Consider the following 15480-nt stretch of genomic DNA (forward strand, 5'->3'; position numbering starts at 1 on the left):
TAGACGAAGAGCATTAGCTTCATCACTAGTTAGATGATTGAGATTCCTTTCAATGTTAACTAGGAAATCTAGATATGGTATCTTATTTGGAACAATAGAAAAATCATGTCCTTTTGACAGGACAGGGTTTCGCTTTCAGTCAAAGGATGTCCGAATACATTGACAATCCAATTATCTGGAGTTATGAAGAGCTTGGATTGTCTACACGAAAGAGCTTCATATTTACGGTTAAGATGTTGAGTTAACAGAAAGAACTTTCTACTATCCAACAACACATGAAACTCAATGACTTTTTTAAAAAAAGTACTCAACATCTTCTCAATTCTTATAATCCTCCACAAAACAACAAAGTTTCAATACGTCGAGTGCCTATTCCTTATATCTCCGGTATTTCAGAACCTATCGCAAGAATTTTAAAGAAATATGATTTAACAACTACGTATTCACCCATTAACAAATTGTCTTCTCATTTTCCTTCTCCTAAAGACAAATGCTCAACTTTATCTCTTCCTGGAGTTTATCAAATTCCTTGCAACTGTGATCTTTCCTATTTTGGACAGACTGGACGTTCTCTTGAAAAAAGAATCCAAGAACATCAATCCTCCATTCTTCACAACAAACCTGAAAAGTCTGGATTGGCTCAACACGGGATTGAAACTGACCACAGCATCTTTTAGTCCAGGACTGGCCTTTTACATAGATCCCGTTATAGGTTCGAACGTTTGTTCAAGGAAAGCGTGGAGGCCTTACTCCATCGTCCCAACCTGAACCGTAATGACTGTATATCTATATCAAAAATCTGGGAAAGTCTAATCAAGATTACTCATTAATTTTTTTTTTTTCAATCATGTCTCTACTTCAAAATGTTCCATTTTATACTTAATACTTAGTGATATAACATCATGCGGCGTGTTCTATTTTTAACGATCTATTGTTAGTATTCTAGCTTGTATTTTTTAAAACTGTTCTTGTAATACCACTGAAGATGGTCTGCTATTTCCAGACCGAAATATTTGGTTAATTAAATATCTTTCTTGTGTTTACATGCATTTATCATTCAAAAGAGAAATGGAATTCGAGCTGGAGACATAGAAAATAAGAATGGAGAAATCATAACTGAAGAAGATAAAATCCTAATGAGATGGAAGGAATACATTGAAGATCTATATGACAAGGAAAATAGATCAAATAAGTTGCCATTAGAAGATATAAAGAAGGTAAATGAAGATGATCTAGGCCCAGAGATTTTGAAGACAGAAGAAGAAATGGTCATTCAAGTTCTAAAATGTAGGAAGGCAGAAGGAATAGATGAAATACCTGCAGAATTCCTGAAACAATTTGAGAAGAAAGGAACTGAAAAAATAACCAAAATAATAAATTTAATTAATAACAAAGGAGAACTACCAAAAGATTTTATGACCTTAATATTTATACCTATACCAAAGAAAAGTAATGCTGTGAACTGCAAGGATTTTAGAATAATAAGCCTTATTTCTCATACATCAAAAATACTTATGAGAATTTTAACACGATGAATTGCATCTAAAGAGGAAGAATTTCTTGAAGAAGATCAGTTTGGTTTCAGGAAGGGTAGGGGAACAAGAGATGTGATTGGACTGTTAAGAATAGTAAGTGAAAGAAGTCTGGAAGTGAATAAAGAGGTTAATATCTGTTATATAGATTTTAAAAAAGTTTTTGACTTTGTAAAATGGGATAAGATGGTGGAAGTAATGAAAAAAATTGGTATAGATTGGAAAGACAGAAGGCTAATTATTTCACTATATATGGGACAAACTGCCATGGCGAGAGACATATATGGTACAACAGAACCAGGTATCATTGGACAATGAGTAAGACAAGGTTGTTCTAAGTAAATTATTATTATTATTATTATTATTATTATTATTATTATTATTACGTAGCACCTCCAGGGAGCCCAAAGACTCATCGAGGGAGGGAGGGAGTATATGTGGAATGCAATGCAGGTACATTAAAGATACTAAGAAATTATATACGGAAGAAGAAATAAAGATTGGAGGTAGACAGATATTTGCAATAAGATATGAGATGACAAGGCATTATTATCAAATACTGAAACAGGAGTACAACACCTGTTGAACAGATTATTGGAATCCTGTATCAATTATGGAATGAAAATTAACATCAGAAAAACCAAGTGTATCATCATCATCATCATCATCAAATTCCTGCCATGTACCCTCAAGGGGTGTACAGGATATGACAGTACTATATGAAAAAATTACATCATTACTAACTTCCTATCTACAATTTTCCTGCAAACCCGTCTGTTACTTGTCAAGACTCCAACATTATCAGATCTTATATTTCTATCGTCTAAGGCACTTTGTACCATATCAATCCACCTATATCTTGGTCTTCCTCTGGGTCGTTTTCCTGCCAACCTGGCAGAGAACACTTGTTTTGCTAATCTTTCCTCTCCTACTCTATTTAAGTGACCATACCACCTGAGATTAGCTCTGCTAACGCATTCCTGGATGCTGGCAATGTCAAGTTCTTTCCTAATATCCTCATTTTTAATATGATATTGCCATTGATGCCATCTGTTCACGCCTCTAATCTTTCTCAGGACTCTCATATCTGCGGTCTCTAGTCTTTGGTCAAGTGTTTTACTTCTGACCCAGCTCTCAGATCCATAAGTTAAAACTGGTTTGAACACTGTCTTGTATATACAGCTAATTCCGACTAATTTCTCTCTTATTCCATATGAATTTATTCAGTTGACTTCCCACCATACCAGCTTTGCTGATTCTGTTGTCTTTTTCTATATTTAATTTACCATCTTCAGTAAAAATTGTGCCTAAGTAGCTAAAATGTTTTACTTGTTCCACAGGTTCTCCATTCACAACACAGTTGACATTTTCAATGATTCTGCCTATTTTCATTGTCTTTGTCTTTTTATTGCTGACCTTCATACCATATCTATTACAACAGCTATTCAATTTAGTCAGAGAATCTTGCAGACTTGTAGCGGATTTATTTAGAAGTATAACATCATCTGCATAAAGCAAAGAGCTGACATTAACATCTCCAATTTTGATATCAGATTTAATATTACATTCCTTCATAATGTGATCCATATAGATAATGAATAACAGAGGGGATAATGTACATCCATGTCTCACACCAGATTTAACATTAAACCATCTTCCTGTACTTCCTTCAATTCTAGCTGCTGACTTACAACTCAAATAAAGACTAAGTATTGCTTGATATAATGCCCCATTGACACCATATAACTGCAGCATGTTGAATAGCTTCTCTCTTGGCACCTTGTCATATGCCTTTTCCAAATCGACAAAACTTAAATACAGATCTTTGTTATATTCCCATGCTTTCTCGACTATTTGTCGTAAATTGAAGATCTGATCCTGACAGCCTCTATTTGGCCTGAATCCAGCTTGTTCTTCACCAAGCTTTTCTTCCACAATTCTTCTCAACCATTTCTCAAGTATACTTGCATAGATCTTGCCAGGAACACTCAGTAGGGAAATACCTCTGTAATTCTCACATTCAGTTTTATTTCCCTTTTTATATATGGGTACTATGAGAGCTCTACTCCAATCATCGGGAATTCATCCCTCTGTCCAGGCTTTCTGAACTATGAAGTGCAGCCACTGCAAGACTCTTATACCACCATACTTCAGCATTTCTGGTCGAATATCATCTACTCCTGCTGCTTTTCCACATTTCAAGCCTTTGATGGCTTTTTCTACTTCAAGTATGGATATGTATTCCTGACTGCATGCCTGGTCAGTGTTTTTTACCACTGTGCTGTCATCGCTGTTTGTTTCATTTAGCAGTTTTTCAAAGTAATTACTCCATACTTCAAGGATATCTTTTTCTGCTGTTTTCATGTCACCTTTATCATCTCTAACTCCTTTTACTTCACATAGCTTTTCTTACACAATTCTTCTCAACCGTTTCTTTTGGGAAATTTTAGCTTTGCTTTGCTCTTTTCTCCAAATTTTGGGAAAATTTGGAGAAAAGAGCAAAGCTAATAATAATGGCAAATATCTGGATTTCTGCTCAGGACATGGACTGGTTATTACTAACACCATGTTCCAACATAAAAATGTGCACAAATTCACATGGAGAGAAGAGGCTAGGAATAAGAAAAGTCTCATTGACTATGTTATTGTTGATAGTGATGTCTTCTCCCTGGTGCAGGACACCAGAGTGTACAGAGGATTTGAAATTGGAAGTGATCACTATTTAGTCTTGAGCAGTATAAAATTGAATTTCATATTGAAAAGAATAACATGTAAGAAAGTTTTAAAGCAAATAAAAGTTGAGCAGCTCTCAGATGTGAACTGTAGACTAAAATACAGAAAGATTATTGAAAAGAAAATGAAAGAGTTTGAGAACAGAAATCAAACCTTGGAGATTCAGTGGCAAACTCTGAAGAAAACATTGATTGATTCTGCCAGAGAGGCATGTGGTGAGGTTGTGTGCAAGGATAAAAAAATCAGAACTCCCTGGTGGACACAGGAAGTTAAAGAGGCAGTGAAGGAAAAGAAGAAAGCATATCAAAAGTTCCTGTCAAATAAGTCAGCTTGTGCTCTTAGAGAATATAGAGACAAATGCAAGAATGCTAAATACTGTGTAAAACTAGCTAAACAAAAGTCATGGGAGGACTTTGGCAAGAATATAGAAAATAAATATCAAGAAGGTGGCAAAATATTCTGGAGGTTGTTGAAGAAGCTTAGGAATGGAGGAAAGAGTGCTGTAAAAGGAGTTAGAGATGATAAAGGTGACATGAAAACAGGAGAAAAAGATATCCTTGAAGTATGGAGTAATTACTTTGAAAAATTGCTAAATGAAACAAGCAGTGATGACAGCACAGTGATAAAAAACACTGACCAGGCATGCAGTCAGGAATACATATCCATACTTGAAGTAGAAAAAGCCATCAAAGGCTTGAAATGTGGAAAGGCAGCAGGAGTAGATGATATTCGACCAGAAATGCTGAAGTATGGTGGTATAAGAGTCTTGCAGTGGCTGCACTTCATAGTTCAGAAAGCCTGGACAGAGGGATGAATTCCCGATGATTGGAGTAGAGCTCTCATAGTACCCATATATAAAAAGGGAAATAAAACTGAATGTGAGAATTACAGAGGTATTTCCCTACTGAGTGTTCCTGGCAAGATCTATGCAAGTATACTTGAGAAACGGTTGAGAAGAATTGTGGAAGAAAAGCTTGGTGAAGAACAAGCTGGATTCAGGCCAAATAGAGGCTGTCAGGATCAGATCTTCACTTTACGACAAATAGTCGAGAAAGCATGGGAATATAACAAAGATCTGTATTTAAGTTTTGTCGATTTGGAAAAGGCATATGACAAGGTGCCAAGAGAGAAGCTATTCAATATGCTGCCGTTATATGGTGTCAATGGGGTATTATATCAAGCAATACTTAGTCTTTATTTGAGTTGTAAGTCAGCAGTTAGAATTGAAGGAAGTACAGGAAGATGGTTTAATGTTAAATCTGGTGTGAGACAAGGATGTACATTATCCCCTCTGTTATTCATTATCTATATGGATCACATTATGAAGGAAAGTGGTATTAAACCTGATATCAAAATTGGAGATGTTAATATCAGCTCTTTGCTTTATGCAGATGATGTTATACTTCTAAATAAATCCGCTACAAGTCTGCAAGATTCTCTGACTAAATTGAATAGCTATTGTAATAGATATGGTATGAAGGTCAGCAATAAAAAGACAAAGACAATGAAAATAGGCAGAATCATTGAAAATGTCAACTGTGTTGTGAATGGAGAACCTGTGGAACAAGTAAAACATTTCAGCTACTTAGGCACAATTTTTACCGAAGATGGTAAATTAAATATAGAAATAGACAACAGAATCAGCAAAGCTGGTATGGTGGGAAGTCAACTGAATAAATTCATATGGAATAAGAGAGAAATTAGTCGGAATTAGCTGTATATACAAGACAGTGTTCAAACCAGTTTTAACTTATGGATCTGAGAGCTGGGTCAGAAGTAAAACACTTGACCAAAGACTAGAGACCGCAGATATGAGAGTCCTGAGAAAGATTAGAGGCGTGAACAGATGGCATCAATGGCAATATCATATTAAAAATGAGGATATTAGGAAAGAATTTGACTTTGTCAGCATCCAGGAATGCATTAGCAGAGCTAATCTCAGGTGGTATGGTCACTTAAATAGAATGGGAGAGGAAAGATTAGCAAAACAAGTGTTCTCTGCCAGGTTGGCAGGAAAACGACCATTCCTATATCTTGGTCTCCCAGAGGAAGACCAAGATATAGGTAGATTGATACGGTACAAAGTGCCTTAGACGATAGAAATATAAGATCTGATAATGTTGGAGTCTTGACAAGTAACAGACTGATTTGGAGGAAAATTGTAGATAGGAAGTTAGTAATGATGTAATTTTTTCATGTAGTATTGTCATATCCTGTACACCCCTTGAGGGTACATGGCAGGAATTTGATGATGATGATGATGGTAAAATGGATAGAAACCTAAAGAAAAGACTAATAAAATGTTATGTGTGGAGTGTTGTCCTCTTTGCAGCTGAAATCTGGACATCGAAGAAAGAAGAAATTAAGATTTTTGAAAGTTTTGAGATGTGGATTTAGAGAAGGATGGAAAAAATCAAATGGATAGATAAAATAACTAATGAAGAGATGTTAAAAAGAGTAGAAGAAGAAAGAAATCTGTTAATGATGATGGCGTAGATGATGAAGTTAGTTGTGGTTGGTGGAATGGTGGAAATGGAAAGTTGTAGATTAGGTGTCTTGGCTCGATGAGTCTTTGGACTCCCTGGAGGTGTTGTGTAATAATAATGTCATTGGCTCTTTACCCAACAATCTAGGGCATTAGTGAAGTGTTATGAAACTAATATATGAAGAATAAAAAATACAGGAGACATTTTGGATGTTGTTTTCTGTCTCCTTAAAATTTATGTCGTTTGCCACTTTGCGCTACCTTGTATGTTCGGCCAAATCAAAACCCACAAAGTGGGTTTTGATTTGGCTGAACATACAAGGGGTACGTGTGGTGCGGGATGTTGTGTTTTTCATTGTGATTTTGTCTATCTTGTTCTGATTTTTTAGAGTGTGTAAGGTGCTGTTGATTTGTTTTATGAGGTTGGGGTGGGGTCATTTTGGGTTTTTTGGTACGTGCATTGGTCGTTTAAAATATTTGTTTTTTGTTATAGTAATCTGGTTCAATGACTACTGTATCACCTTTGTGATCATTATATTTGATCCTTTACCCAAGGAAGCAAAACAATGTTTTGCATGTAAAATATTAAGCGTTTCCATAGCGCAATTGGAAGAATGACGGTACATTGGAATAAGCCTAAGTTCGATTCTTGTTGCGATGGGAGGAATCTTTATGTGGGCTTTTTCAATTGAAGGCGAGTTAGCTGATCTCATACGGAGGTAGAAGCGTTTTTTCTTCCGGAAACTCGGGTTTTTCATCCTGCTTACAGACAAAGCAGCCCTTTCAGAACACACACAATTTACAGACAAAAAATACTAGTTCGGCGGTGGATGTCGTTGATGTAGATGATTGGTAGAGGTTTGGTGTAGTGGTGGAGACAGTTGTATAGTTGGTGTCCTCCCACGGTGAGTCTTCGGACTCCTTGGAGGTGCACGAATAATAATAATAATAATAATAATATATTCACATCTGAGCTATTTGTATATAGAGGCTAATGACTTCACATCACCTGCCTTAGTATGTATCTCATAATGCTAAGCACACACCCTTTCAGATGTGTAAAATGCTATGCATAATGAGAAGGGCCACTACCCAGACCTGTTTCTACCTTTATTTGAAGTCTTATCAGTGGGAGCCAGATCCAGGATAGATACCAAGGTTGAAGTAATGCAGAAGTCATAAATATCTCATATGCAAGTAACTAAAAGGTGCTAGACCTTATTAAAAAAAAATCTCTGGCTGAGAGAAAGATGTAGAAAGTTTATTTACCTTGGAGTACACTAAAGCAAGTGACGTGCAGTCATTAACCTCTATATACAAGTAGCATAGAAAGGAATATATTTCATGTGCAAAACATTGTTTTGCTTCCTTGGGTAAAGAATTAAACCAAGTATATAACTTGTTGGTATCTTTAATGTATAATAGAACCAGGGCAAAAAGCAATGCAGGTAATTATGACAAATGGAAGAGCCATCTTGGAGTAGTATCATGGGAACAGAATTGGGGTGGGAAAGATGTTAGCAGTGCTTATGAGATGGTCAAGAAGGTAACCATTATTTGCATAATGCCTATCATACCTCTCATTAAACTCATTCACTGGCAGGGCACTCACAGTATCTCTGGCAATCCTTTCCAGTCATTCTCTACTCTAAGCAAAAAATCTCTCCACACACACACAACTTTAACCATACTCTTACACAACCTCCAGAGGTGACCCCTAGTTCTTTCCCTACTCTTTATGTATTGAAAAATTTCATTTATATCAATCTTACAGAACCCTTTTAGTAACCTATAAGTTTCTATCACGTGCCCTCATTTCTGCCTGTCAAACGAATTTTGCAACCTACAAATCTTTAACTTCTCTCCATACAAAGCATTCCACAGATAATTTCATCTTGTTCACTTGTCTTAGAATCCTCTACAGCACCTGCTCATTCCCAAGAAACTCAGGTGACCAAATCTGTGCTGAGTCATCAAGATACAGCCATATCATAGCCTTATAAAAATGGATAATAACTTCCCTATCTGTTATATGTTCTTCAACATCCAAGTAATCCTTTCAGCTATTTTGACAAAGTATATCATCATTCAGATGGATTTATGCTGCTATCTCTTGAATTCTTTCCTCCTGAGCTCATTAAAAAAAAATGTATACAGATTAATTTAAGCAAGTTTATGTTCATTGTCTCTGCCAACCAATGATGAAATATTCTTGAGAGTTTCACCTCTTTCTCCTTCTTTACAATTTCTGTTTGATCTCTCATTATAATTTTTTCTTTTGATAACGAAAAAAAAAAAAAATTCTAAGTTTCAGTATGTCTGTTCTGTAAATAAATAAATAAATACATTGTTACTGTATGGCTTCTTGTCTAGAAAAAAAAATATTCTCAGTTTGGTTGGCTGAGTGGATAGCATACCTGCTCTCCAGCCAGTAGGTCGTGGGTTCAAATTCTACCATGGATGTTTGTAAAAGCCTGCTCTGGATAAGCTTGTATGGCTCCTTGAGTTTATGACTTTTTTTATTTTTATTTTAAATACAATAAACAATTCAGGCAATCAGAATTTTGTATAACTTTGCATCTTGAATTAACAGAAGATGTTGCTTGCTCATTTAAATGTATATTGCTAATCTCAATTAAAAAAAGTAATAAACATTAATAAACATCAATATTTATTTCTGTCCAATATAAAGTTGAGGTGAACTTGAGTTCATGAACAAGAATAAATTTAGTTAATTTAAATTAAATTTACTAAAATTTAATATACTATATGTAATTTTTTATTTATTTTCATTTTATTTTGTTTTATTATTTCTCATCAGGGAAAAGGAAAAATGAAGACATTTTGGCTTCTTGGAGATGCTTTCAGTGAAACTCAGAGTCTAAATGTTAATAATGGCTATGAGAATGCACATGCTAAATGAAACAGTGTAGCACACTTGAAGGACAAGTAACCCATTGTGATATCAAATGAAAATTAGCAATTTTTGTAAATTAAAAAAAAAAAACAATAAAGATATGATTTATAGCTACAGTTAGTTTTTAAATAGTACATAAGCCAGTAGAGAAATTTTTGACAAAAAATATGTTCATTAACCTCTGCTATGATCTACTATAAAATTCCTTTAAATGGATGCTTTCCAAGATTAATTGATAGTAACTTTTCTCTTAAAATTAAAGAAGTAACATTGGGGGATTGTAATATTCTAAACCACCAAATTTTTCTTGTTGTTATATGTCCTTTTCTTCTATTATAATACAACGTTTTATTAAAGATTTTAAAGACATTTTTAATAAGATGCATTCTGTTATTCTATCAATCATGCATCAATTTTTGTAGACTTCAGAATACAAAACTAATCATAAACAATGTTTATATTGATCATGGTGCCCTATAGGTGGCTTGTTTTGAAGTGATGTTAATTATGAGCAATTTCAGCATTCAATTCAGCAAACATCATAATGCAATGGAAGTTGAAAAAAAAAAGAAGAGATATTTTGTATGAACAATAAATAGGCATTATCATTATTGATTTTTGTTCTGAATGAATTGCCTGTCAATGGTTGACAATTCATATCATTCACTGATCCACTTTCATATGAAGTGGATCAGTGAATCACATCCTTGTTAAATACTTCCAGGGCACAAGATCTTATTCTCTCCCTCCTGCCATGCATGACAAACATAATCTCCTGTATCTACTATAAAAACTAATTCCCTTACTAGCTTTTATGCTTCTGTCATGTCTTATTTATGTACTAAACTCTTTTGGCCACTTACCTTTAATTTATCATTATAATCACCATTATATGGCGCTAATATTATCTTAGTTGCTCGAATTGAACATTTTTGCTCCCACAGAACGCGGGTGACAAATTCTTGGCAGAGCAGTCTAAATGTAGTCAAATCCCATACACAGGAAGACTAACTTCTCTATTTATGCAAATCACTTTTCTTCTCCTCAGCAGTAAAGTGTATTATATTCACAACCTTAACAACATGATATTTCAACCATGTTTCATGTTGTTTATAATGGTGTCCAGTAATTCAGTTGGTAACAACCATTGCTCCTGTAAAGCTTTCCTTCATCCTTCAAGGGGGGGGGGTTGAGGAGCAGCAACATGTCTATATAAAGCATCCTAGACATGCTCAATAAGCTTCAGGTCAGAAAACCTGGTTGGATACATACGATAGTCTCTTCTTGAAAATTGGTCCACTAGCTTCGCTTGATGAAGACAAGTATTATTGTATTCTAGGATAAATGCCTTCGCTATTGCACCTGTATATGGATGAACATAGTGTTCCAGAACCTCATCTCATTCATGATTTCACTAGGAAGCACATACAGGTTGGTGTATCCATCCAGTGAAATGCCTCCCCAAAAATCACATTACCGCACCATAAATACCCCTTTCACAGATATTAAAGGAATGATAATGTTTCCCTGGTTCTCTTCCGATCAGAGCATGCCTGGTATCACACTGAAGAGCAAATCAAGACCTGTCCCATACCAACCCCCCACTGGTCTTGGGTCCATTTGACATGGAGCATGGCCCATTTCAGATGTTCTCTCCTGTGCCATGGGGGATAGGTGTATGTAGACTACAGGTTACTTAGTATATAGACCACCTTGTGAAGCCATCTGCATACAGTGGAATACAATGTTCCTGTAGCCAATGAGAAGTCCGATCTTAGCTGATTCCATGTAGCACTCCTGTTTTGGCTTCAGGAGTGAGCACACAGTCAGAGATCATCCACTGCAGTTGCAGCCCCCAGCCTTCCTTTACTGTATCTCCAGGATACTGTTTGTGACTGTTAGAATAGGTTCAACAGTTTGTGAACCATGGAATGATTCGCATACAGCCATCTGATTAACTCTGCCTGACTTTGACTGGCCTCTATTCTTACGATGGCTCACCAACTGAATTTATCAGTTAAATGATGTCTTTTAGCCACATCCAAGAATTTTGCTATCATGATATGCCTTGTTCTCTCTCCAGACACAAAATGGAAATCCAAAATGCCCACTCTTATACTGTGACTCATTTGCATATACTACTGATAGTACCCTACTTATTTGTATGCCATAACTAGAGTCAGTGCCACTTTTACATAATGCCTGACTTTTTTTGTTGTTGTTTTTTTCCTTGTCCCCATGATTTATCGCAATTTTCTCTTTGTTCCTTAATTTATAGAAATTAGTTTATTTTGGGTAGTTCAGGTTGTCCTAAAATTTTATTCTAAGTTATAATTTTACTTCTAAATGAAAATAGTTCTTTAAGTGCCTTAATTTTCATTTTATCTGTTTTTTCTGACTAACTTTGCATGTTTAAAGAAAATGTTGCTCTTTAGCATTCATCTTCATTTGTAGTTACAGCATTTAGTCATATACAATCAATAAGGTATAAGTTGTAGTTCCACAATCCAGTTTAAATGCTGGGTTTTATATTTTTCTTTAGTTTTTGTATTATCTGTTTATACATGTATTAAATAAGAGTGGTAACCTTGAGCACCTTTGATTGACTTTTCTGTTTATTGGTTTCTGACCTGTAACTTCTTCATTGGTTCTTACAGATACAGTATTTGATTGTTTTGATATATATTAGTACTGAAAATAAATGATTTGGAATGTTTATCTTTTTAAGTATGATCTATAGGAAGCATGATCTTAAGAACTAATCCACTAATTTTCTTCTTAAGTAATCATTATATTCGACATCTGAGCAAGCAATTGTTGAAACCTACCAATTATTATGAGATAGCTAATTATGAGTGTACTGTTTCTGTCTGATGAATTTTCCGGTTGACACATCTGAGTGTATAAGTTTTTTATTTGGTAAGTAATTGGCCTTAAATAGAATCCCAACCTTGGGGGGGGGGGGCTTGGTATCTCTCTTAGTATGGCACCTACCTCTCAACCTGTTCAGCTAGGGGAGGCTCCATTGCCAGCTTGGCTGGCCGAGTGGTTAGCGTATCCACTCTCTAACCCAAAATGCTGCGAGTTCGAATCCCGCATTGGGCATGGATGTTTGTGATTGTCTGTGGAAATACTAGTGGTTGGCGGTAGATGCAGTGGCAGATTACTCATTGAGGCACGTGCCTAGGGATCTCAAGCTTTGGGGGGGGGGGGGGGCACCAAACCAAGACATCTTCCTATAGTGTTTTAAAATATATTAATGTTTTCAGTAAACATCATAAAAATCTTGAATATTTGAAGCGAAAATTTTTTCAAAACAATTATTACGTTTTAATACGTATTTTGAACAGCACACACTATCTATGCTTTAAATAATGCCACAATACCAATGTAGGCACTAGTTGACAAGCTTCATATTTTGAACAGCGCACGCTATCTACGCTTTAAATTAAATTGCATTACCTATGTCGGCGCTGTTGATAGCTTCTATGTCACGAAAACTGATTTCATTGCCGAGATAGGAAGTTTCGCCTGGTTGCTCCTTAACTTCATTTGTTATTGAATCATGTAAGAGTGAGGTGTTTGTTTCAAAAATAACTTTTTAGTGTGACGTTTCGTGTTTTCATTATTTGAGTGTAGTGCAAGTAAAAAAACTGATAAAAAAATAAAATAAAAAGTTTTATTATTTATCATCCTTTAACTCTTTAACATGCAGAAAAATCCAGAAGTTCAAAAAATTCAAAAGTACAAAATTTCATTTATTTGCCACCTAATTTTTATTTTTTTAAAATTCTTTTTTATTATTATTTTTTTTTTTGGGGGGGGGGGGCAAATATAATTTGCTTAGGGACCCCAACTATCCTTAATCCGCCACCGGGTAGATGGCATTGGTGGAGTTGAGGTCAGTTGGTGGATTGAGTGGAGACAGAGCTGTAGAGCAGGTGCCCTCCCTCGATGAGTCTTTGGACTCCCTGAAGGTGTCCAATAATAATAATAATAATTAGTAGATGCAAACCTCCTTACCACATCAAGGTGGAGATACCATTAAGAAGGGCTATCAGCTACCAAAAGAGGTGGATAAATATAGACCATAGGGAAAGAGAGGGAGACCAGCTGCATGATGGAAATACCAGTTAAGCCAAAACAGTCAAATGCCTCATCCTCAAAGAGAAGAAGCTAATTATGAGACTAAAAGAAATTCTAGAAATTTCAAATCTTGCCTAGGATGTGAAGAAGAAGGGCTTTACAAGGATAATTGTTCCACTTTTCATTGCCACCAAAATGCAGTTCTTGCTTTTTCTCTCACAAGAGAGAGAGATCTCAGCTCATCTTCCCTTACAGTAATACATAAATCAACAGACAGGATCAGATCTCTCTCTCTCTCTCTCTCTCTCTCTCTCTGGACAAACATTTGCCTCCAACCTCTACTGGCTTAAGCACATCACTTCAATAGCTTCCACAGTCTATAAAAAAAATGTATTCTTTTCCACCCAAACCCAGCTACTAACTGAATACAAATATAAAATCTGCTCATTCTTAGAATAGTGTTCATATGTTTGGGACAGTACACCTAAAACTACCTAAATATTCTTGATGCTGTCCACAGGATAGTAGTTTGGCTCATAGATGATCCGTTCCTCATCAGTTCAGTTCAAAGACACATTGTTTCAGTTCTGTATCTTTTCTACAGGGTCACTCTTCCAGTAAACTGACAAAAATGTTAAATATCAAAAGCTGTTAAATCAATAGCAGAAGAAGCAGCTGCCCAACATCTCTTTTCATTACAACTGCAAACAAACCTGCTTCTCCTCTTCCTCATTTTCCCACCTACCTCTGTCCTCTAGAACAGTTTTCCTCATAAAGTGTTTCCATAAACACTTTATGAGGACTCCCTGGAAATCTTCAAGAAAATGTCAGTAATTTCTTCTTTCTCAAGCATTGCCTACATCCCACCACATATCACTAATGTGCTATAGGTTGAATGTAGATTCTCTGCTAACACTGACTGTACTCCTTCCTCCCTTCTTGGCTTTCCTATCCTCCCAAATCACATCATGTCCTTCTGTTCAGATTATTATCATCATCATACCTCTATGGAGTCAAAAGACTCATTGTGGGAGGTTCCACTGTCAAATACACACATAAAGTACATCATACAATGTTTAAAATGTATTCACAATCTTCCTCTCCACTCTTCGTATAAAAAACTTACTCTCACTTGCATCCACCGTATGCAGCTGCAGCTTCCAGAGTCTCCTGTTGTTCTCTCACAAGAATCTTGTATATTATCTGCCCCTGTTTCTCCCCCCATTCTATGAAAAATCTCATCCACATTAATCTAGTAATAACCTCTTACCAACTTATGTCTCAGTCATATCCCCTTCCCCTTTTCTTCCTCCTCCAATCCACTTGGACTCTGCAAATTGCATTTCCTCCATCTCTATTCATACTTGACATTCAACAGCCCAAAAACCATCTTAGTAAATCATTTCTGGACCCTTTCCAAAACCAGGTGACAATTTACAATTTTTCCAACGTATCTCCCACCACATTTTAAGTACTTATCTACCATTACTCTCAGATCCCTCATCTTATCCACCTTCTCTATGACCTCACAACCACCAGTTGTATACTCTAGATCCCACCTTTGCTTGCTGAATTTTAAAAATTAACACTTTGAAACATTCAACTGGTAACTACACACTCACGTATACCTATTCACCCAGTCTATCCAAGTTCTTACAGTTCTTTACAAATGTGTATCATTTGTTCATAATATGTATTTTATTTGCAATATCATATGTATTATTATA

At 35.7% G+C, this 15480-nt stretch overlaps 1 protein-coding gene across 4 annotated transcripts in view; it reads left to right on the plus strand.

Moving 5' to 3' along the window:
* LOC150108266 (atrial natriuretic peptide receptor 1-like) overlaps positions 1-9783 on the plus strand; it is a 352590-nt gene extending 342807 nt beyond the window's left edge. For all 4 annotated transcript variants that reach the window (XM_090415713.1, XM_090415714.1, XM_090415715.1 and 1 more), the window contains one exon: positions 9572-9783. In XM_090415713.1, coding sequence (XP_090271839.1) covers positions 9572-9673 — 102 coding nt within the window. In that variant the 3' untranslated portion in view covers positions 9674-9783. The remainder of the gene's footprint in view (positions 1-9571) is intronic.
* Positions 9784-15480: the final 5697 nt, after the last annotated feature.

Source organism: Typopeltis vanoorti, chromosome 3 (genome assembly GCF_054136105.1).
Source record: "Typopeltis vanoorti isolate ZY-2024b chromosome 3, IOZ_Tvanoo_1.0, whole genome shotgun sequence".
In the NCBI taxonomy this organism is placed as follows: domain Eukaryota; kingdom Metazoa; phylum Arthropoda; class Arachnida; order Uropygi; family Thelyphonidae; genus Typopeltis; species Typopeltis vanoorti.